This window comes from Aspergillus ruber (assembly GCF_000600275.1).
Source record: "Aspergillus ruber CBS 135680 unplaced genomic scaffold scaffold00033, whole genome shotgun sequence".
Classification (NCBI taxonomy): domain Eukaryota; kingdom Fungi; phylum Ascomycota; class Eurotiomycetes; order Eurotiales; family Aspergillaceae; genus Aspergillus; species Aspergillus ruber.
The window spans coordinates 84,677-108,031 of NW_024467329.1; the positions used below are offsets into that span (position 1 = coordinate 84,677).

General features: G+C 48.1%; 8 protein-coding genes across 8 annotated transcripts; 2 read left to right on the forward strand and 6 right to left on the reverse strand.

Moving 5' to 3' along the window:
- Positions 1-614: 614 nt before the first annotated feature.
- On the reverse strand, positions 615-2,013 carry EURHEDRAFT_464626 (MFS general substrate transporter; the record flags this gene model as incomplete). Its single annotated transcript, XM_040784976.1, has 2 exons — positions 615-1,811; positions 1,861-2,013. The coding sequence occupies 2 exons, from the start codon at positions 2,011-2,013 to the stop codon at positions 615-617; spliced, it is 1,350 nt and encodes a 449-aa protein (XP_040635269.1).
- A 318-nt stretch (positions 2,014-2,331) lies between these two features.
- Positions 2,332-4,256, reverse strand: EURHEDRAFT_237870 (putative integral membrane protein). Its single transcript, XM_040778056.1, has 5 exons — positions 3,771-4,256; positions 3,596-3,712; positions 3,158-3,540; positions 3,041-3,105; positions 2,332-2,990 (listed from the first exon to the last, which is right to left on the reverse strand). Exons 1-5 carry the CDS (start codon positions 3,921-3,923, stop codon positions 2,590-2,592), a joined length of 1,119 nt encoding a protein of 372 aa, XP_040635270.1. The 5' UTR covers positions 3,924-4,256; the 3' UTR covers positions 2,332-2,589.
- Positions 4,257-6,978: 2,722 nt separating this feature from the next.
- On the reverse strand, positions 6,979-7,992 carry EURHEDRAFT_416248 (GLTP domain-containing protein). Its single transcript, XM_040782907.1, has 4 exons — positions 7,796-7,992; positions 7,678-7,736; positions 7,507-7,625; positions 6,979-7,443 (listed from the first exon to the last, which is right to left on the reverse strand). The coding sequence occupies exons 1-4, from the start codon at positions 7,917-7,919 to the stop codon at positions 7,149-7,151; spliced, it is 597 nt and encodes a 198-aa protein (XP_040635271.1). The 5' UTR covers positions 7,920-7,992; the 3' UTR covers positions 6,979-7,148.
- A 222-nt stretch (positions 7,993-8,214) lies between these two features.
- On the forward strand, positions 8,215-11,975 carry EURHEDRAFT_416249 (sporulation-specific 71 family protein). Its single transcript, XM_040782908.1, has 4 exons — positions 8,215-8,487; positions 8,564-8,954; positions 9,012-11,182; positions 11,237-11,975. Exons 1-4 carry the CDS (start codon positions 8,383-8,385, stop codon positions 11,792-11,794), a joined length of 3,225 nt encoding a protein of 1,074 aa, XP_040635272.1. The 5' UTR covers positions 8,215-8,382; the 3' UTR covers positions 11,795-11,975.
- A 1,808-nt stretch (positions 11,976-13,783) lies between these two features.
- EURHEDRAFT_389424 (MBL fold metallo-hydrolase) lies at positions 13,784-15,594 on the reverse strand (the record flags this gene model as incomplete). Its single annotated transcript, XM_040779784.1, has 2 exons — positions 14,818-15,594; positions 13,784-13,855 (listed from the first exon to the last, which is right to left on the reverse strand). The coding sequence occupies exons 1-2, from the start codon at positions 15,571-15,573 to the stop codon at positions 13,784-13,786; spliced, it is 828 nt and encodes a 275-aa protein (XP_040635273.1). The 5' UTR covers positions 15,574-15,594.
- A 646-nt stretch (positions 15,595-16,240) lies between these two features.
- EURHEDRAFT_464563 (MFS transporter) lies at positions 16,241-17,831 on the reverse strand (the record flags this gene model as incomplete). The annotated part of the gene is made up of 2 exons (XM_040784970.1): positions 16,241-16,889; positions 16,960-17,831. The coding sequence occupies 2 exons, from the start codon at positions 17,829-17,831 to the stop codon at positions 16,241-16,243; spliced, it is 1,521 nt and encodes a 506-aa protein (XP_040635274.1).
- Positions 17,832-18,062: 231 nt separating this feature from the next.
- Positions 18,063-19,600, forward strand: EURHEDRAFT_416250 (putative C6 and C2H2 transcription factor). Its single transcript, XM_040782909.1, has 3 exons — positions 18,063-18,243; positions 18,300-18,750; positions 18,813-19,600. Exons 1-3 carry the CDS (start codon positions 18,080-18,082, stop codon positions 19,392-19,394), a joined length of 1,197 nt encoding a protein of 398 aa, XP_040635275.1. The 5' UTR covers positions 18,063-18,079; the 3' UTR covers positions 19,395-19,600.
- Positions 19,601-22,098: 2,498 nt separating this feature from the next.
- EURHEDRAFT_518284 (uncharacterized protein) lies at positions 22,099-22,858 on the reverse strand (the record flags this gene model as incomplete). Its single annotated transcript, XM_040786657.1, has 4 exons — positions 22,099-22,263; positions 22,291-22,359; positions 22,491-22,760; positions 22,796-22,858. 4 exons carry the CDS (start codon positions 22,856-22,858, stop codon positions 22,099-22,101), a joined length of 567 nt encoding a protein of 188 aa, XP_040635276.1.
- Between the last annotated feature and the right edge of the window lie 497 nt (positions 22,859-23,355).

Consider the following 23,355-nt stretch of genomic DNA (forward strand, 5'->3'; position numbering starts at 1 on the left):
CCTTATTTCCCCTCGATGGGTATGCAAGTGAGGCACAATTCCATCAAAGACTTAGCTTGAACCTCAAGGGCTTTCTTAGTGCCTCGGTAATTTAACCTAGCGAATAGCTAATATCACGGAATCAGTATCGCTTATCTCTGGTGATCAGGAGACCTCACGGACATTCGACTCGAGTTTTTGGATAGTATGATGTCGAACAAGGACAACAATATCCTAAAGTCAAAGAGAACCATCAAAAACAAGCTTCTCAAGCTTCCATCATTATTCACTTTTCGGTTGATTGCTACGAAGTTTGCGGAGACATGATGCGATGGGGGATCCGAAGGATGAGGGGGATAAGCAGTGATTTGCGGAAAGGGAGTGTACTTTGCCTTAGCCAAGAATCATGAAAGTGAAATGGCAATGGCGGAGGGATATAAGTTGTCATCGGCATTGCAAGACCCAAAACGACTGTTTGTGGCAACTGCTATGAGCTGCTATTATTCAAAGGGGAAGCCTGGCCTTTTTTTTTTTTTTTTTTTGTCTTTCGAAAGTGATGGATGGTTTCTGAGATTAAGGCAGGCAGATTTCCTGGGACTAGATGTTGACGAAGCAAATATTGAACAATAAACTCGTCAAACCCTCCTCGTCATAAACAACCTCCTCGGCGTAAGCCAAAAATCCTTCTTCCCTGACCCCTGCTCCAACTCACTTCTAGCCTTCATCTCAATCTCATGGATCTTCCACGATCTCAACGCAAACGTACACCCTGCCCCAGCAAGAAACATACACCCCACAAAAATTTGCGAACTCAAATACCCCGAGCTCCCAACCATCTGCAACGCAATCGGCTCCGCAAATGTCGTCGGTAACACCAACGAAAAACAAATCATCCCCAGCGTAGACGGCATCTTCTGCATCCCTACAACCTCTGCAGTAACAGGTGCAAAGCACGACCAGAACGTGCCAGTAACGGAGCCGCTGAGGAGTGCGAAGACGATAAGTACCGGAAAGGTCTTTGCGGGGACCCAGATGGCCAGGCAGAGAATGCCGCAGGTGCAGGTCATTATCGAGGCCATGTTTATGCGGCCGAGCACGTCGGAGTAGTAGCCTACTAGGGGGCGGCCGAGGCCGAGGCCTAGGTTTAGCATGGCGCCAATGACGGAGCCTTGGCGCGCGGAAAGGCCGATTGAGATGGCGTAGTTTGGTAATGAATAGAGGAGGGTTATATAGCCTAGTTCTGTGAGGAAGCCCCAGGAGACAACTAGGATGACTTGGATGCGTGCATATTCGCGGAAGTCAAAGGCTTTTCCTTCCGAACGTGCTGAAGTTGGGCTCTTGCGGTCTTTGAGAAGGACAGAGCAGATTAGGTTCATTGTGAGGGAGCAGAAAGCTAGGATTCGGTATGTCCATGGCAATCCCACACTTTCCACACCTGCGCCAGCTCCCAGGTTATACGCTAATCCGCCCATACCAGCACCAGATGTCGCGATGCCAAGGACGAGGCTGCGTCTTTTCGAGAACCATTTTGGGAGGATGGATGTGGCTGTGATGTACAGGAATCCCATTCCATATCCGAAACATAGTCCTTGGCTTAGGAACAGGTGCCAGATCCTGGTCGAGAAGGATGCCCCGAGCAGTGAAACGAATACAAGAATTGATCCGATAAGAAGTGTAGGTCTGGTTCCTATTTTCCGGTTGGATAGTGAGACAACGGGGGAGATTAGGAGGGCTTGGGATATAGAAAGACCGCCGATCAGGGCGTATTGTAGTTCTGTGGCTTCGGGGAATGTTGAGTTGGAAAGGTAGTGTGCCAGGAAGACGGCCCATGCCTGTATCATCAGCAGAAACACATGTAAAAAACAATCGTCGAGAACTCACACTATTGACACCCCAAGTATGAGCATTGATGAGAAAAACACACGCAGTGCACACCCATCCATACCCGCCATCGGGCGGAACATCCTCCTGACTCGCAACATTCTCTGAATCACCGTATTCCAATCGCTGATCCGGCCGATATTCCGGAATCATCCCGACTCGGTTATCCCTCTGAAACAGGAGGCCCTCATCGCCCCGCGTACCGGTAGCCATTCCGAAGCTTCAATTGCCGATAAACTCGTCGAGCTTTTTTCTTCCTTTCTGAAAAACAAGCTTCGTTTCAAATATACCATTGTCATGGGCCCTTTTTATAGATAGACTTGCAACCCCACTAGCACCATTTTCTCACCGCATGAGTCAATTGGTGTCCTTTTGAATCGGCGGTTTTCGTTGGCTGGTCGGACCGATCCAAAACATCCCCGAACCAGCGGAGAGTGGTTGATCCACGGAGTGCGATTCATGCTTCCGTCAGAGCTATGTGCATGGCAAAAGTGTAATTGATGAGTTGTAATCAGGTGGGCGCGGGCGCTGGCGCTGGTTGATGCTCTCAGCTTAGACAATCGACGTATCTGGCGTGATCATCGGTGGTCGCCTGGTTCTAGATCTCAGATCTAGTGCTTTTCCTACAGTTTCAAGTAAACATCGATATCGAAAATATCGCATTAAGCATCCAATCGGAACATCCCGAGCCCTGAAACAAACAAACGGTGCAATGCATTACGCATGATATTATACAACCTCAGTCGAAACATAAAAAGACTTTTGAACATTAACCCCCCTCCCCTGATACCCCGGATCATGACCATGGCCCTGCCCCTGGGTCGGATTCAACGACTCCTGACTACTTCCCTTGCTTCTATGAGTCGTGATAGCAATTGCCTGTGCGTTATCCGGCACTAGATCCGAGCGCCAGTACTGGTTGCTGTTGGGGTCGTTTTGGGATTTGTTGGTTAGGTTGCCGTTCATGCTGGAGAGGGGGATGCTGCCGGTTGTCCGTTTTGCGCCGTAGGTGCGCGCGTAGCTGTCGCCGCGGAACCAGCGGAAGAGAGGGCGGAGGGTGACGAGGGAGCCGGCCGTGATGCCTAGGCCGGCTTCGACGTTGGACCAGATTGAGATGTCGGTTGTTGCATCTGCGTGGATTAGCATGGGGGATTTCGATGGGCTGGGTTGAGGGACTTACAGAGGAAGTCAGGGTCTTTGTAGTAGTGGAGATATGGGATGCGGACGATGACTGCTGCGCTGGATCTACACCAAGTTAGATACTCTATAAATTCACGAAAGCAAGAAGACAACTTACACGCAACCCATACTAAGAATACCCGCCAAAGCAGCCTTTGTCTTGGTAGTCATCTGCAGATTCCACACCAACACAATAGGCAAGAGAGCCAGGGTGAAATCGCAAACCGTAGCCACCACACTGTACAAGTAGGCGATATCGATAAGGTAGTCGGTCTCTATACAATTTCCCGTGCCTGTTCTCTCCCAGAAGAACGAAACCGGCGTGCATTGTAGAGTCAACATAAACCAGAAGACGAGTCCAATAACGATGGAAAGGCTGATGACCACCCAGAGGATAATGGTGTGTACTCTTGCGACAGTGAGACGGAGGAGGGCAAGCGCAATTGACACTTTCGCGAGGACGACGACGATAACGTAGGACATTTGACCGAGCCACCACCACTATTTTTGCGTTAGAGTGCGGTGTCTTTCCGAGATGTTGCGCAGGACCACATACAAACATAGCCTTTTGCACTTTCTCCAAATTGTGCACTATATCCAACTGCTCAAAGGTCTGTCCAATTCCATAGATCGGTCCCACGATTCCACATAATGCAAACAAGATATTCACAACCTGCGGAGCGGTAAGTATTCGAAAATGGTAATGTGGTTCCAGTGCCAGTATCGCATACCATCGCAGCAACCATCAACCCATCATCCCACCCAAAGGCTCGTACCAGCCTTAACCGGACGAAACATCGCAGACACACGGCGACAAGCGAAATGGCGAGGAAGATAATGGTGACGATGAAGATGGACTCACTGCGGCCGACAAACTCTACCATCTTGAAGGGCGCAAGGGAATCGCATGCATTGTATGGAAATCCGTCTAGATTGGTATGACTTCATATGAGAGCCAGACGGATCTCCAACCAATATAGAAAGTCAGGATTGGACGGAAAAGAAAGAAAGCAAATGGAAATTGACAAAAGAAAGAGCAGCTGCAGGAGTTTTATTAGAGACAACCCCCACTGTCGGAAAGAATAACCGGTGTCTTTTAGGAGCAAACAACCTTTTTTTTTACAGAGGCCGGACGGGACCGGTTCCATTTCAGGTGGGGATGAGCCTAGAGCTCTGGGTGGTGTTTTTTGTTATTTACATGACTCCGGCGCCCTGTTAGGGAGTCATCGATCACCACGGAGTACAGAGTCCGGAGTACAATCCAAACGAATGCTGGAGCATTCACCATGATGGACCCAGCCTGATACACGGACCGAGTTGTGAGTACCTACATACAACGTGCGTTCTCCGAGCACTTACCAGTTCAAATCCTGTATTCTCGGACAACCCCCAGAAACAGGATCCAAGCCTGCAGCCAACCCCCGTGCCTTCACACAACCAACCAACCACATAATGCGACAGCGACAGGCATCTTAAACGCACGTGAGCAAACCTTGTCTGACAGCCGACTCATAGCAATGAGTCCACACTAGTCCCCATTCAGAAAATACGCTTGGACCGTTTCGACGAACACAAAAAACCATACGAAATACAGGAAATATCGCCCACACTAAACCCAAAGCGCACATACAGGCGAGCAGGAACAACGTCCAAGCGCTGGATCGCAGGGATCTGGCGTGGTCCGGCCCCGGGAACCACGGAGCCCGCCGCACGCTAAACCTGACCGGGGATCAAATTTCAAATTGCCGAGTGTCGATGACTGCTCTCTTCGGCCAAGCTGCCGCTTGTATTGACCAATGAAAGCTTGGTGTTGGCTGTCTATCTAATTTCGATCATCATCGCCGTTCTGTGGAACGTGCTTGCTGTATTTGGCCCGATGCCGTGGTTCGTCGCGGAGGTGAGTCTCGATTCATATTTCCTATAAATATTACGGAATTCGTATGCAGGTACAGAGCACGCAGTGAACAAGCATTGAGGTATCAAGCATTGCACTGTTCACCTTGAGTACAGCCCCTGAAAGTTATGAAGATGCAGATATTCACGCACTCCATCTATTAATAGTCTCGATAACCTGCCGCCTAGTCCCGCCACACAATCATTACGCCTCTGATCATAGTAATCTATCTCATCTTATATGAGTACGATCGAAAATCGAATTGCCTCCTCCGCACTCCGTACTCTGTGTGTATTCAATGTATTCATGTATTACTGTACACGTAATCCCATAATGCATCCAAAGTCCAAACTATCGGACGCAAAGCTCAGGGTCTGACGACGTTTTGGGAAACTCCTATCGAAACTCAATCCAAACTCAGAAATGCCGATTGACACCTGCCAAAGTCTAAAAAATATTGGCCCTCGTGCTTCAATAAATATCATCGTTGGCCGTTGACTGACACTAGTTGGTAATATTATTGGCTTCTGTCACAACCTTTGACACCGCAGCTCTTAATCCAGCCCGTCTTCTCTTGGCTCGGCGTGCCTTCTATCGCTTCCTTGGCGTTCTAGACAGGGCTAGATTATTTGTAGATGCCTGTTGGCGCGGCGGCGTGTGCCCCCTAAAAAGCTTCCTATGGGTACGTATAATGATACTCGACCCGCTCATATACTACTAGATCCCCTGTCTAGGACCGTGGCCTTTTCCGATGGGACTTCCGAAATATGTTTGCTCTTCCGTCTGTTTTATTGATCTAGGATGCGTTTAGGAAAACAACAATAACCGCATGGCCTCTTCGTCGGAAATTGTGAGGCTGTCGATCTTTGGCCCTCGGCCGCTCCATCAGCCTCGTGCTCCAGGAATGGACTATTTACACCAATATCTGAAGTGATATGCATACTTGTACAAATAGAACTGGCGTTGCTTCGATCGACTCTTCGTGGTAGGAATAGGAAGGTGGAAGGGAATATTAGAGTACTCCGTACTTAGCAGGTAACCGATGAATTGGACAAATGAGCAATTAGACATATTTTTCAGACTTGATCTTCAAATAGTGGACGTTTAAATCCCAATATAACGAATCCTGCTTTGGTCATTATAGCAAATCATCACACTTTAATTCCCTCTTCATATCAATAGTGAGATCCTTCACTGCAGCGGGTATTCCTATATCACCCGAATTGCTGGTAGTTACAGAACCTCGCGCTGTTAATGCGTCAGGCCAAGACTCTTTACTTATGCCTCGGTGGAAGTATATCCTGACCTCTTGGGACTGCGTGTCTATTCAGTGTACGGAGGAGAACTTTTGGTACTCCGTTCTCATCTGTCAGCTACCTGATTTCTTCTCTCATAACATGTATACAAAACAATCGCTGTAATCCGAAAAATCTTACTTACATGAAAACAGGTTAAGAGAACCACTCTCTTACAATACATACCCCATTCGCACCCTAAAAGTACTACCCCATACCCCATACAAGATCAGAACACATGTTCATCCCGAACCTCGGTATCACAAGGATTCCCTGCATTCCCAGTGCCTGCATTCCCCAGATCGTCCCGAGACAAATGGGGCATTGGCCATCCCGAGACGAACAATAGACCCAGTCTCGGTTCTTCAGGTTAAGCGGGGTGCAGGTTAGTTTGTTAGATCTACAGATGTACCCCGGAGCATCTCTGTTTGTAAAGTATGCAGAGCTTGTACAAGGATGCTGGATTCAGTTTGCATTCTGCATAAACAGCATAAGCACCAGATGCCTAGGGCGGTTGCATTAATTGTGCACGGGAACTAGTCAGGGTGACAGTTGCGTGGCTGTGCCGTGTGCAATGCGGTGGCTATGTGGCTTGCATGGCTGCCACATGCTCCTTTGCCCTTCTGGTTTTGGCAGGTCGTCCTGGGTGGATACAGACTTTGTACTCTGTATCATGGCTCCCCGCGCCTTTGAAAATGCTCCTCTGCCCAGGTAAGCATGGACACTACTAATTCTCCGCAAAATAGGACAAGTGAGCAACTGTAAGTCCTTTATCTAGATTGATTCGATTGATTCGTCTGACTGTGCATTGAGAATTGACAAACTGCTATTTACATGAACAATCAACCATCGCTTCGAAATATTATGCTACATATCAGGCACGCGAGGTTCGTGTCAACATATTACTCTGGTATCATCATTTACCACTTGGCCTCCTTGCGGTCCAAGAACTCCTTGAGGATGGCAACCCTCTGCTGAAGGGCCGCCACCTCCGTCTCTAGAGACGACTGCACCTTGGCATTGTCCTCGCCGAGCTTGACGTAAAAGTCCTTCCGGTATGGTGTAGCGGACATGGCGGCGCTGAAGATGGGCTTGACGATGAACGAGTGGTGGGGCTTGAGGGTGTTGCCGTAGGCTTCGCGGAAGGAGTCAGCGAGCTCCTTGCTGGCGTTGTCGAGGTTGTGACGGAGGGCTTGTGCGGTGAAGTCAAGGCCACTGTTGATGACCCAGGTGGTTAGCTCTAATTGCACAGGAGGGGATGGATGCGATAACACTCACCGGACCAACCAGACCAATCCCTCTGTGGCAGTGTGCTTCTTCTCCTTCAATTCGTTCACGACGAGAGACTGCAGAGTTGCAGACTCGGCGGGAGCAGCCTGCTGCCTGTCCTTGACTTTCTATACCGGGGTTAGGCGCTACTATCGTGCAATGCGGGGTGGATGTACGGACCTTGATGTTACCAAGCAGGTCACTCTTGACGGGGGTGAATGCCTTAGAACCAAGGACATCTGATAAATGACAACTGTTAGACTCGATGCATACACACAATCAATGGCCGTTAGCTCACCGAACAAGGTGGTCAGCGACTCAGCAGCCTCAAGGAACTCGGTGGTCGAGATTCCGTTGTCGTTGGCGGCATCAACAGGGACGTCCGCGAAGGACTTCTGGATAGTGTCGAACCAGGTAGACATGATTATTGAGATGGGATGAAAAATGCAAAAAACGATATGAAGAGAAGCAAACTGCACTGATGAAAGAGAGGAGAATAGGAGTAGGTGTTGATAACTGTCTCACACACCGCCTGCTGCGGCCGCGGGACACGCAAGCAGGCGGCCAATCAGGGCCCCAGTGGGGCCCCGTGTTGCAAATAGAGTAAACCAAACAAACAAGACAAAACAGCTCAACCACAGCAAACAATGCAAACAGACAAGCCTTGCTGATCTCGACGTCATAGTCTAGAAATGAAGAAGGGGCAGATTGGATTGGCGCCGTTCGATCTGGGAGCGATCCCTAAATCTCGGTGCCTGACGCCCTGCCAACTGGTCAGGATACCAAGGAGGGAGAAATAGATCTCAACAGACACGGAATTTTTGTGTTCTTGTTGATGCGCCGTGTCGTTATACTCGCTGCGCTACCATATTCCAGTCCTGTGTCATGAGCACTCAACAGGCCCCTGATCGACCAGATGTGGTTCCTGGCAACGTATATCATGAGTATCGCCATGGCCTGGAGCCCGACTCCTACACGAGCAAGAAGTTGGTATGTGGTCTTCAATGTGTTCTGCATAGGCATTGGCGCCAAGGGATCTGACGATTTTCGTTCTTGACACAACCAGCAACATGCTTCTCCTCACCACTTGCACATGACAAATAGAAGATTCTTCATAGGTCCAATTCCCGAAGGCTGGCTCCAGCATCACCGGAAATCTTGGTATAAATCAGGGATTAAGTTCAAGAACTATTCGTCCAAGACCGTTAGCTTCTCCGCGGACCCGGTTGTCGTACATTACGAGGATGACACCCCCGAAACCGATAACGATCTATCGTCTTCAGGTCCGGAGCAGGAGGATAACCAGAATGGTGCTTGGGAAGACGAAGAGATGCCGGAAGACCAGAACGACCAGAACAATGAACGCAATGGACAAGGATCGTCCCGGCGCGAGGAAGAAGTGGACACTACCTCAAGACGGACCGGTAAATCCATGGCCACGCCTACCACAGAAACAGGTATCTCCTCCCCAAAAGAAATGGATCCCAGGAACAAACCAACTAATCATGTCCAAGATGCCTCGTCTTATATGACTGCCCGCGAAATTGGAGGAAGTGTAGACGATCTGGATTCGGATACCAATGCGAACACCAGCGCGAACACAGGTACGGATACGAACTTGGAAAGGCAGGAGACGGAAGGGATAGCACCAGAACAGCACGTCAAGAAACCCAGCTCGCGAATGCTGCGAGTTCCCAGCACCGGTGAGACCGATCAGTCCAGTCCCATAGCATCTGCAAGCGAGTCCGAGTCAACAACCGCATTGCTAAAACACAAATCGGGGCCCAAAGATAAAGGAATCCAGAGGATAATACAGCCCACCCTTGAGCAACAGGAGCCTCAAAGTGAGGGGACCGACTTGGAAGAGAGTGTTCCTAATGGAAAGGCCAATGGAAAGGGGATAAGAGGCCAGAAAAGAATGGTCAAGTACAGTCTTGATGACAATATCCTGCACAAACAACAACGGCTTCTTGCGAGGTTATCCAGAACACACGACAGTATCTCCGCAAATCGACCAAGTCGACGAAAATTGCAAAAGGGCGAAATCATCAAGGCGGAACGGATGCTTGTTCGAGTTGAACAGACAATGCAGAGAGACCTTCCCGATGACTACACCGAAAATGATAGCATGCGAATGGAGACACGAGTCGTGGACAAATGGCGTGAATTTCTGGTGGTTTGTCGAATGGCCGATGAAGAATATGCACCATTTACGCTGCAGATGTACAAAACCCGGGTCGTACCAGAGGTACAAAAATCTGGTACGAAAACCTCTCCATACTACGAGGTGTCCCTGGACAACAAGAGAACAAGGGTCAATTTCTATTCTTCATTGGACAAGACTATTGTGATGTGGCGCCCTTCAAAACATGGAACCAAGATTTTCATTGTACGTCCAAAGTCGACAGCACACGCGGTGGAATGGTATACCTTCATGTGCCAGGCACTAGGCCGGGATAGGCCATCTTCCCTTCAGATAACTGTTCCGGATCTCGGCGTCTCTCTCCTTTTCAAAGATCCTTTTGCACAAATCGAAGCCGCTATCAGTTCGAAAAATAAGAATCGACAAAACGGCAGAAATCAGGTGCACCCTGAAGAATGCAATGTGGCTACAGCAATAGTACGCGGTTGTATGGAAATGCTTGAAAATCGAACAGAGTGGGCAGATGTATTGCGCGAATGGTCGAAGTCTGAGAAGATGGGCCTTGCTTGGAGACGGTATGACCGACTCGAATGGATACTTGGTGTCAATGAGGAAAGAATGTATGGATCAATCGGGATGCAGGATACTCATGAGCTGGAGCTTCGGCCCAGGCAGCACTACTCAACAACCATTAAACATGATGGTGCGAAAGAGGATGAGCCATCGCCGCTGGAAGGCTTCTTGGTCCGCCTGACATCCCAAAGGGGAGTCCATCAGCGCCTGAACAGGATGTTCTTCAAACGTCTCTATTTCTTCACCCAGGATCACTATCTTTTCTTCTGCAGGCCAGCAAAGTCCTTGCCACCGCCGCCTCCGAGGTTGACATCTACCAATGTGTCAAATATACCGTCATCTCAACAGATATTGAACGAAGCACCGCTTTGCTACGACATTGATCCGTTCCCACTGCACAACGGCGACATCAAATGGACCTTCAGTGGCAACAAGGAGTATTTGAAAAGACATGATGAAGAAGCCTATGCCCAGCTTCACAGGAACCTTCACAACATTTGCCATTCTGACGGGTATATTGATCTATGCCGAGTACTGGAAGTACGGGAAGTCCAGCGAAACAGCAGCCCTGCGGATCCAAATATTGAGAGAGGATCGGACGTCGAGTATAACCCGGATGTCCGAGATACACACCGGGACGATGGTGCAACAGACCAGTTCGACGACGACAGGACTTTTGAGATGCTTTTAGACAATGATCTCGTCATTCGCCTTCAAGCATACAACAAGGATACCAGAGATGAATGGATTAGGCGGATGAAAGTTTTGGTCAAATACTGGAAAGCGCGTACTGCCTCTGATGGGGCTGAGCTGAGAATTATCCGACAAAAGAACCTAGAGGCTCTTGATATTGATGAAGAGGTTGAGTCGCACATTGGGCAATTTGCCTTGAAATGGGAGGTCAAGAAGGCAGTGGCATCGCCACACCTGCATAATATGTGTTCCTTGTCTCACTGTCGGACAATCAAGGTATGTGCCTTTTGTGTGAACTTTCAGGGCCTGGTACTAACTACCAATTTTAAGATGTCCGGACAACTTTACCGCAAGCCACGCCGACATGCAACATTTAAAAGGTGCAACGTAATTCTTTCCGGTGGAAAGCTCCTCATCTTCCGAAGTTCACTACGAAGCCGCAACGGCGTCGAAATGGCTCACATACACCAAGAGCTCGAAACCTCCATAGACCTCAGCGACTGCTATATATACTCAGGCCTACTAACAGACAACGATCTCCTATACGCAAACCAAACCTTCGACAACAGCAACCCGGGCCACCAATCCTTACCACGTGCATACCTCTCCCCCGATGTCTTCACGACCTGCGACGATGACACGGCAATCACATTCGTGGTCTGGCAACCCTTACGAAAGAACTATTTCCGGGCGAAGGAGTATGGGAAAAGAGGACGGACGAAGCAGACGCTGAAACATGTGTCGACTTTGGGTGTTCATGGGAGGACGATTGTGTTTAAAACAAAGAGTCGGGTGGAAAAGGATCGGTGGGTGTTGAGCATTGCGTCGGAAATTGATAGGATACAAGAGGAGGAACATGAGAATATTAGGATCGTTTCGGCGGGATAGGATTATTCTTTCTTGGGATATTTATACCTCTGTTCGTGTTACGATACACACTTCAGCATGTTATAATTTGTCTGGTGCTTCATAATGTAGTACCGGGTTTAGCTTGGTTAATTCACAGTTCTTAGGCAGTTTTCTGGTATATATAATGTCCTGGTATCACCAGTGCCCCATACAAGTGACCATTTATCCTCCATGCTTAGACAGTAAAGTACTGAGGATGTCCTCATCCCTTATCTAGTTGACGCTTGGCCTGTTCTCAAAGCGAATACACACATTCGGGAAGGAGTGGGTCGGACGGATCCTACGCCCATAGTTCATACGTACTTGATTTCCTAGACAGCTCGAAGGCTTGCCCTTTCTGTTTTGGTGCTCACCCCTCGCCGCTTTTTGCTCACTGCGTAGACCTGAGCATGCCCTGAGCAGTCTGAGCTGATCACTGAGTAGAGACTGAGCAGAGGGGTGAGTAGCCTGACCAAGACAGCCTCAATAAAACGCACCATGCTAGCTTCGCCGGTCTCCACTTATATTCGTAGCACTTGACCCCCTCAACAAAGTGATGGCACCATCAATGAAACAGGAAATTGAGGTCATCATTCCTTCTGCTCCGCTTCTTACCATGCCAGCTTCTTCCCAGAGATAGTGGGATAAACTAAGCTCCTATGAAGATTCGATTCGCTCTAGAGATTACCCTATGTCTGGGGAGCGTGCTTCTAGCTCTCAAGAGCAGGATCGGCTGTCTTAGGTCCAGTCCAGGACTCCTAGGAGTCTGAAAATCTTAGGAGCAGGCAAGGCCGTGCGGACTAAGGACATAGAATCAATTGCCATGAAGGCTTACTGCTTAGGATGACGACAGTAAATGATCCCTACTGGCCAAATGTTATAAAAGTGTTCTTGCCCATCTAGCCAAATGTAGCATAATATTCCTTCCTTGCAACCGTGATTTGTCTGTTGTAATACTATTCAAATACTATTCATTGTGAGTCTGTGAGAAAAAAAAAAAAAGATATCGCAACGAGTCTTACTTCAATACTCAGATCCACGATACAAAATGCCTTCATCAGGTCAACAGCTCCGGAAATGGTTGCACATAAGGGACATTATGGAATGTCTTGCATTCTGATAACTGCTCTATCAGAATTGGATGTGGGCACACTGCTCACGGCTCTTTACATCCAACCCTCAGTTTTGTTACCAGGTTCTCTTTATTCACCAATACATATAGATCACACAATGCAGGTCTTTAATCCCTGGATTCGTGACAAGTGCTAGAGACTAGTCTGGGACCTGACTCCAGATTATTGAATCAACATATTCTGGATTTGGATGCATATAGCAGAAAAGACTGCGACGCTGCTCGGCTGGAACTATAGGTTTTAGTAATGCCACTCAACTCCCAAAATATGCTAAGCGGGCTTCTCGGCTGACATGCATCTATAGAGAGCTCAGACTGCGTCTGGAATGAAAAAGGGCTATTTGCGAGTGCTTTCTAAAATACATCTTCAGGCAGTATTCTCACAACGTCATGGATGTTTTCCCAGGCAGGGAAGATCAAGCTGGTGATGAAGACCAGGGTCATTCGCACTTCTATATGGCGCACGAGAAATATGTTGATGAGGGTATTCAATCTGCTGGGCTTAAGTAGTCCAATTTTCTCTACAGATGAATTTGTTGATGGTCTTGACTTTGCAGGTTTGATATTCCTCTTGCCATGGGATAAGACAACAAACAGTATCCCGTATATGATATAACTATATATGAACTATATTTTATTATGTTTATATCCCTTCCCCTAAACATAAACAAGTTTTATACTAATCATTGCCAATGCGCTCACGGTGGTTATTATCTTCCAATCATGACCAGTTTCTTGTTTCTTGGCTGGCCCAACTTGGCACTTTCAATTTAATGCTTTCAAAACCTTCTTATCATTCTCACTTTTCACACCACAACCCATTTTCTTACGCTTAGACCAATTTCTGTCTCAGTTTATCAAGTGTCACCCTCTGGTCTCACCACTTCAGTGGCAGCAGCAGGAGCAGTAGTAGTACTCATTGACCTGTCCTAGCTAGATTTTAGATACATGCAGCCATGCAGGATTGGGCCGTGAGCTCAGCTTGCGGCCATGAAACGCTGCAATCAACGCAGGCGGTAGACCACGGCATATAGGGAAGAATGTAAACATAATGATAAAAAATGAATCATCCATTCATTTTTTTCTCCATACAATCTCTCCTCCGCCCTCTGAATCACCGAGGCTGAATTACTGATATCACTGCTTGGCTTGACCGCTTTGTTGTCACAACCTGGCTTCTCTCGTATCGTACCTAGGGTTCTAGTTAGTTGTACTTCGAGACTGAACACTTACCCTAAGTGTTCCCAGTGTATCCGTATGCTTCAGTGACCATCCAGGTCCAAGTTGTAGTGCGTTGATGGGTATATCGCCCCCTCCAGGCACTGTAAGACAATAAAATCAATAAGGTAACGAATGGAGAAAAAAGGCCAGCTGAGTACGTATTCTGAGCCGTTGGTTAAGTGCGGACGAGTCAGAAACTAGAAAGGTAACCAATACTAAATGACTTGAATTGATCACGAAGAACTAAGCTAAGTACATGAATGAGCATCCTTATATCTTCGGTCCGTATACCACTTTAGACTACCATCCTGATAGTAGTTATCATGGTAGTCGTATACCATCTACCAATGCCAAGCATATGGTACAGGACAGGAAGAAGCAATCCTGTCCCTTGCACTTTCATTTAGGAAGCGGGGGCCAAAGCTAAAGCCCTGGGTTCATTGTAGGTTACTGAAAGAGTAGACACCCTTGTCTACCCCCTCTAGTATTGACCTTATAAAACTATCGCTTCAAAGAATAGCCAATGCATCCAATTTAATAGGCCTATGCCTTTAACAGTACACTTTTATAATCAACAAGCAGTCTATGCCGCTAAAAGAAGCAACAAAGAAAGAAAGGCAACCCCTCTTTAAAAAACAGAAACTGCCTCACCCCCCTTCAGCCAACATACCTTGTCACTAATCCCCTCCTCCTCAAACGCCTGCTTCAACCCCTCCCCAAACTGCGTAAAATGGCCCCAAGACTCATAATGCATTGGAACAAGCACATCAGCCTTCAAAGCCCGGAACAGCTTCGCCCCGTCCTTCCCACCCATCGTAATTTGCATAAGCGGACTCTCAGGCTCCATGGTGGTTGGAACATGCGCATTCCCCAGATTCATCACAGCCACACGCACGTGGTACCGATCCGCAATGGAATTCAGTTCTTCGATGTACACCGTGTCCCCAGTGAAGTAAATCGCGTTGGGGAGGCCCTCCCGGCCGGTGCCGAAGTCTTCACCGGTAACAATGAAGCCCGTGCATTCATCCCCTGGGACATGCTTGGTAGGCGTGGCGATGATTTTGAATTTCTTGCCGCCGATGGTATGCTCGAGTTCAGTCCAGGGCTTCATGCCGTAGACTGCTGGGCGAGGAGCGAGGTTCTTGGCTCCGTCAGGCGTGGTGTAGACGCGGCGGCCGTCAAGGAGCTGGCGGCCAAGCGGGTCGAGGTTGTCTTCGTGGTCCTCGTGGCTAAGCAGCACGGCGTCGATTGTGGGGAGTTGGTCCATGCGGAGGGCCGGGTCGTCGGAGACTTTGAGGACTACATGACCCCGGTTGAAGGAGGTTCCGGCGGGAGAGAAGAAGGGGTCTGTAAGGAAGTTGATGCCATTAATTTCGAGAATGGCGGTTGCGGTGCCGATATGGGTGACGTTTAGGGTGGGAGACATGGTCGATAAAGAAGGAAGTTGATTGGAGAAAGAAATAAGTTGAGGCTGGTTGCTTTGAAGGAGAAGTTGGAGCAGATCAATGTCCAGTTCTCGGTATTTATACTTCAGGATCGAGACAGTACTTACAAATCGACAGCAACAATTACGAATCCGTTGAGAGCTGTGATAAATGCAAAATATGCTTTGTCATTTCTAGAATATTGTTCGGTATCCCGTCCTTCGGCATCACTCGCGGAGCATCCCGCCGCGCTCGATGATTAAGACATGACATCCACAATTGAAGTTTTAGCCACCTACCATGGTCCTAGGAAGGTCAAAAACGGCCGGTTAAGTAGCCGTCATAATAGGCACCACCGCCACTAATTATGCAGTCGAAGCTTCTCTCCTTGCACATGTCCCAATTATGCCGGTGACAACTATGACTGGCCATTGGACTCTTCCGAAAGATACACGCAGGGACAACTAAGAAAAAGATCTAAATTTGTTACAGTGAGGAGCGTGGATGCATAGGTACCAAGACAGGTTATATATATTAACGTAGGAACGCGATCTATATACTATCTCAAAATAAGTACAAAATAGAAGTCTAGAGAAGTTTATAAAAAGTAGATAACTAAGGATGAACATAAAATAACAAGCAAATGATAATAAGAGCGCGCCAAATATCTCACGCCTCCGCGCGCATCTTCTCCATCTCCTGAATCATAGGACTAGCCTTACGAATTCTATGCCCATAAAAATAGAAAACAACAGGAATTGAGATACACATCGCCTCAACGAGACCCAGAAACGTGCTCGCCCAGTTAAGGCCCAGCACGGCATACATTGACGGACCGGCAAGCGGGAGACAAGCGCCCATAATACTGCGAGAGAACATATTCCCCGCCAGCGCAGAAGCCGTGTAAATCCCATACGAGCGCGACATGTAATTATTAGCATAGATAAAGACACAAGCATTTCCAGCACCAAACGGGAGACCGGCTAGAATAGGCACGATCCAGTGGACATTCGGCGTACAGGTCCATGCGAACCAGAGCTGCCCAACGGCTAGTAGGATGGCGCCGAGGGACACAATGCTGGCCATTGCTTCGGGGGGCACCTCGCCAGTTTCGGGATCCCTACGGTGGCTGTTAATGACTTTACGGAGGAGAGGCTCGCATGCGATCGTGATCAGGACGCCAACGCCGATGCCAATGAAGGAGAGGCCGCCGATTCCGGGGGGCCATCCGCGCTCGGTCTGGAAGGCGATCGGGTATGCGATGAAGCAGAGGTATAGGACGCCGTAGATGATTGCGACATATGTATCCCAGAATATACTACAATGGGCGAGGGTTAACAGGGTGATTCGAGCTTCGGGTTCAAGATGGGAGAGTTAGGGTTACTTACCAAATTGGTTCGGTCACCAGCATGACGAGCGGCCGACTAAGGCCGACTCTAAGACGCTTCAACAGATTCTCTCCGCCATCGTATCGAGTCCACCACTTGGGGTTTCCTGTTTCTTTGCGAAGTTTCGCTGCGCGGTGCCGGAGGATCACCGGGGCATATGTTTCCCTGATAAAGCACATCAGGACGAAAATTGCACCACCCATGATAAGAACAACCCAGTTCGTCCATCTCCAGCCCAGATACTCGAACACAAAGCCACCAATGATTGGCCCATACACAGGGCCGTTTGTAGGCCCGATCGACCAGACACCAAACGCAGCAGCGCGGTGCTTATCAGAGACAATGTCATTCACTGAGGCCGGGGAGTTGCCCATGATTGTACTGCCAAACAGGCCTCCAAAGAATCTGCTGATCAGGATCGCCTCTATGTTGCGGGCCAACGCGCTTGGGAGGACCAGCAAGAGGAAGATACCCATGGATACCAAGTAAACCGGTCTTCTACCGAAGACTTCGCTGAGGGGGGCGGAGACAAGTGTCCCTGTAGCCATGCCGAGAAGGTAGGTAAAAACGCCGAGAAGCCCGACGATTTTCGAGATGTGGAATTCCTCCTGCAGGCCCGGGATTCCGGAGGTGTAGACAGTGCTGAATAGGCTGACCACAGTCGCACCTAGGCTTATCGTTACAACACTGAGGCCCTTGTACCATAGCGGCCAGAGACGCGGGTTATCGGGATCCTCTGGCTTCCAGAAGACCTCGTGATCCGGCGGGTTCTGGATACTGGGAAGCCGGGAGATGGTGGGTTCAATTGCCTCGGTGTAGCCTTCGGCACCCGCCGTATAGCTTCGAGTCGGCTCGGGGTCGTGGACGGACATGGTCTTGCGAGGTGAAGTAAATAGAGAGATCAAGGCAAGACCAATAGAATTGATATAGTCTAAAATTATGCAGCACTGGCAGTAAGCCCATATGCGGCCCATTGATCTATATAGTTCATTGCAGGCGGGAGAGTCCGGGCGGGATGCCGGCCGTAGTAACATTAATAACGTTCTGTTATAGTGAACATCCCACTCGCCACTCGGCCTTCCCTCCTCAACCTCCTCCATCCCTCCTGGAATATTCCAGGATGCCTCCACGCCTACACACCACCGCTGCTCGGCCCTTTCAATGTAACAATCCAGGATGCAATGCGGCCTACCAACGCAAAGAACACTTGAACCGGCACGTGGCCCATCATAATCAAGGGCCGCGGTCCTCTTGCCCTTACTGCAACAGCACTCTAGCCAGAAGGAATGCATCATAGTGAAGCTCGCTACAAACCATCACAAAGACTAACCATTATCCAGCGATCTTCTCCGCCGCCATATAAAGAACTACCATCCAGAAAAGGAGGCGCCGCCGTCTCGCGCCCAAAAGGCCTGCAGCGTCTGCCATGCTCGAAAAGAACGCTGTGACGGCGGGTATCCATGTACCCGCTGCCAGCGGCGAGGGGTTACCTGTTCTCATACTCGCCTAGAAAGGGCCTGTGAGAGACAAGCGGACTTTAATATGGATTTGGCAGCGTCTGTGCCTAGCTCGTCTCGCTGGATCGCTCAGGACTTTATTGACATTTATTTTGCCCAATTCCATCCGACTTGGCCGATTCTGTTTCGGGCTACGTTCAAACAATCGGAGGAGCCTTGTGTGCTCCTGCAGTCGATGGCAATGATTGGGCTTTGGATCAAGGGCGACCAGGCGGCGAGGGATACGGCGATTACTTTTCATCATAAACTGATTTCTGCGATTCAGGCCCAGAGGGTATGACATCCTATACCGTTATTACATAAAGCTAAAGTTGCTGATAATATTTTATTCTCAAGTCTCAATGGTACATGCCGGAAACATCGAGTCCCAACGAGCGAACGCCCTGGCCCATACCGACTTACCAGAGTATCCTTCTCCAGCTCATATTCGCTCTTCTTGTTGCCAAGCAAGACAGCACTTTTAATCTAAACTTTCGGCTCCAGCTCCCGGACTCAGAATACGAACTACTTACCTCTCTTGTCGAGACCTGCTGCCGGCTCGGCTTGTTCAACTACCCAAACATGCTCGCCAGATTCCACTCTTCCGACTCGATAGCGCTCGTCTGGATGAGTGTCGAGGAAATAAAGCGATTCGGACTAGCGTTATACAAACTATGCCGGTTGTGTACTCGCAGCGACTCGACTAACAAAAGTGGCAGCAGCAGTGGTTTGAGAAACGAACTTCTAACCCTGCGAGACTTGGACTTTTGCATGCCAGACAGCGACGAAGTGTGGAACACTCTGCCGGGTAGTGGCACAGAATGGTTCCGAAGTACTGCTTTGCAGCAGACCTGCAGGAATAATCGAGATCCAGACGGGTGGATATCACAGACTTCAGCGAAGTTGTATGATGAGCGTGTCAGTTTTGACTGGATATAGCTCTCACCACAGGAAACTTCTATGTGACATATATGCTAAATATGACTCAATGGGATAAATTGGAGATGACTTAGCATGTTCCCAGATAGTGCGTGGGAGAGACAATCACAGATGAGTCACAGTGGATTGCAAGGGAAACAAAAGCGATGACGCAGGAGGATCGAGTGGTAAAGCAATAGGTAACGTCGGGTGGCCAAATCCTTCCCAAGTGCTAGTAGTATAGAACAGGAGTAAAAGAGTTTGCTAATAGCTATCTGATCCTTCTGCTTCTGCAATCGACGAGCCAGGATAAAGAAACTAATTGGGGTTGGTGCCCTGCTGAAAAGTTTGCACCGATAATTCCCCATCACAGAAGGAATCCACCTACGGCCCCGAATAATCGCGAGTCCGAAACGAGAAAGAGGGAGAATCCGGTTCGCTATTTTTCAATCTTTCTAGAGCTTTCACGGCGCTATTCGTACGTAGTCGCCCGATAAACTCTAAAACATCGCGTAGGCATAGAGAAGCCTGCTCATAAGTGATAACTGTCCCGTCCCACATATAAAACAGGTCTGGGTATTCGGCTTGCTCGTCAAGATTTTCCGTATATCCATTATCCTCGATATTCCTGTCCTATAGATCAGAATAAGGCTTTTATCATCACGAATGGTTATCAGCTTACCGGAAATTTGACTTCTAGCTCACTCACGTCACTGAATATGGATCGCGAGTCACGTCACTTAATAACAATCCCACTGTAATCGATAAGTGAGGAAGTGAGTGGGGAAGCGATATTCGCCATCTCTTCTATGATGAATACAAATATCGAATATTATTCGCCTCTTTACCTGGTCGGCGGATACGATATCTGCCGTATAATTAAGTAATCATATGTTTAGAGATAACTTAGTTAAAGTTAATTGGAATTAGAAAGAAGTAATAGTCAAAGGCTGTTAGGCTGTAATCATTGGTTAGAAGATACTTGATAACTAAACCAACACCTAACTAATCAGTCGCCTATTTGGATGAAAATGCTGCAGCACAATCCATGGTTAGGTCAAGGTGGCATTGGCTGTCTCAAACACATTTGATACACACATATATATCAAAAGCTATTGTCATCCACAAATATTGCTGGCATAGCTGCTCTAATGGCTGAATATTTAAGGATTGTCCTAGCTTAGCTATTACACCAGCAATTTACTCATATGTGTCACAACCTGGCTTCTCTCGTATCGTACCTAGGGTCCTAGTTAGTTGTATTTCGAGACAGGACACTTACCCTAAAATGTCTCCCAAGTGATCGTGTGCTCAATGCCCCTCCGAGTCTGGTTCAATAAGTCATATGCATCGATGGGTATATCGCCCCCTCCAGGCTCTGTAAGATAATCAACAGGTAGAAACGGTAAAGGTAATGAATAGAGAAACAAGGCCAACTGAGTATGTATACTGGGTTGTTGGTTAAGTGCAGACGAGTCGGAAACTAGAAGGTAACCAATGCTGAATGACTTGTATTGAATGCGAAGAACTAAGCTAAGTACATGAATGAGTGTCCTTATATATCCTTCGTTTCCTACCATTTCGTATACCATCTTGTGGTAGGAGATGTGGTAGCGTATACCATCCGTATTAGACCTCGGCACCGCCCTGGGCATGCCCTGAGTGCTCACTGAGTACCGACCTGTGACAGAAAATACTCACTGAGCAAGCCCCTGAGCACCCTCATAGGCGCAGTGGCATCCGGAAGGGGAAAGTCACGGTCACTCTAGAAAATCAAATTCGTATAGGTACATACATAATAATGTTTTCAATTGCAGGTATGATATTTCCACCTAGTAACATGACAAAAAGCAAGATGTCCTTTATTTCGCATCGATGTGTTTCAACTAGTGTGAAGAAACATAGCAACTCCAGTTGGTTTCTTCAGGGTGAATAAATGAAGCCCTAAGTCCTCTTAAGTGTGCTGCTCGAAATGGGCTTGGGTCTGCAAATTATTTAGAATGGTTTCAATTACCCCCAGGGCACCATGAACCAGCTTTCTTCCTTGGCCACTCTTCAACTAGGGGATTATGTGACCATATTGCCTTTGATGCTCATTTGTTTTGATAGCATCCCATAGCCTTAGGTTGAAAGCTCTAGAGGTACATATGGGATTTTCCAGGTCAATAATAAGTGTGACAGCCTGGTCACGTTGGCTGGTTATCACATGAGATGTGGTTGTTTGCTTTGTTGCTTTGTCTATAAATATGGCGTTACCCCCTTTCTTCCTTCCTCATGTCAATTATCCTCGTCAATAGCTACCTAGGTAGAACACATGAGTTGATGTTCCATAACCTGGCTGAGCTCCGTGACAATAAGGCCACTGAGTCCACTGTCCAGCATTTGAAATGAGGTGGATGTGACAGTCTTGAACAATATAAATTCATTGGTAGACTCTCTGTCGAATTACTAACATGGAGAAGAAAAGAAAGAAGCTGGGCCTGCCAGCGCTGCGCTATCTACTGTGCGAAGGGGGTTCCTGCCCTATATTCAAGCAGGCCAAAGTATACATATATCTTGCGTTGTTGGTGAATGCCCGTACTCCGTGACAGTGGAAAGAGATTAAGATATACATTTTGAAACCAGAGTGCGCCAAATTGAGCAACAACACCTGGTCTATATAGCAATAAAGAAAAAAAGACCCAAATCGAAAGAAAATAACCAGCAACGAGCATCATACTGACGACTAACTTTGAGTAAGTGGTTTGCCTCCCTCAGGATTGGTATCAAGGCTCATTTGATCAGGATACCACATGAAGAAAATAACCATGACAACCACCATCGGCACACTATCAAAGATATACATAGTCCATTCATGAACAAGTGGATACCCATCATTCCCCATGACATACTAGACGATACGGAATGTCGAACGCACCAGAATCAGCGCACTGACAGCGTACAACATGTGCAACGATCGCACCCAGGGAATTCCAGGCTTCGCAGACTCCGGAGTGGGTGAGCGCCGGAGCCGTCTCGCGAACACAATGGCCGTCACCCAAAAAGCGAAAACGAAATGAGCTAGATGGCCAAGCCGGCAACCACGAGCACTTCTCGCCACTGGGCGTATCCGAGTACAGAGAGCGACGAGGAATTGCCCTGCACGACAAAGGACAGCATACCGCCCCAGACAAACGTCTTTGTTAGACGTGTCACTCTTATAAGTGAAAGATGCTCTCCTTGGACCCGCCGGATCAGCCGTTCCAGCGTTATGTAGATCGAAGCAGCGAAGAGCGTGGGGCCGAGCAGGATGAAGATGTTGGCGATGATATACGGTCCCATGGTTGTGGTATTGTTATGCGCCACGCAGCGGCCGATATAGCCTATTATTTCGACTAAGTTGATGGGCTAGTGAGTACGATGAATGCGAGCATGAATATGACTGCCGCTGGTATTGATGGAGCATAGTTCCAGAATTTATAAGCACGAGACTCGAGGTGATTCATGCCGCGAAGGTTTTGTCCGAAAAGATATTATCAAGTTAGGACAAGACAAGACCGCAAATAAGAGTGTGTAGCTATATAAGCAAAGCTTTTCACACATTGAATATCAAAGACTTTGTTTTTTATTTTCATCTTGTCTTGGTGGATCTAGATTCTATATCAAAATACGCGTATAGGCCGGACCCACCGTTAGATGTTTCTATACGCGTATAGAATCAAGCCTTTCTTACCACAAAAAAGTGGCACTCACTAAAGATCTTACGTCCTGGCAGATATTCTTGAGAGTTTTATCTATTTCTATCTGTTAAGTTTCCTCTATTCTCTTGGTTTTAATGAAAACGCTTCATCGACGGGTTTTTGGGTTCGAGATGAGCGAGCGTAGTACACATGTAGGCGACTGACAGGCTATTGTAGATGCTAATTGGCACCTCTGCAAACCTTCATCAAGGTTCCTGGCGTACCAGGCGGAGATTCTATCAGGCGGGGATTCTAACCGTCGG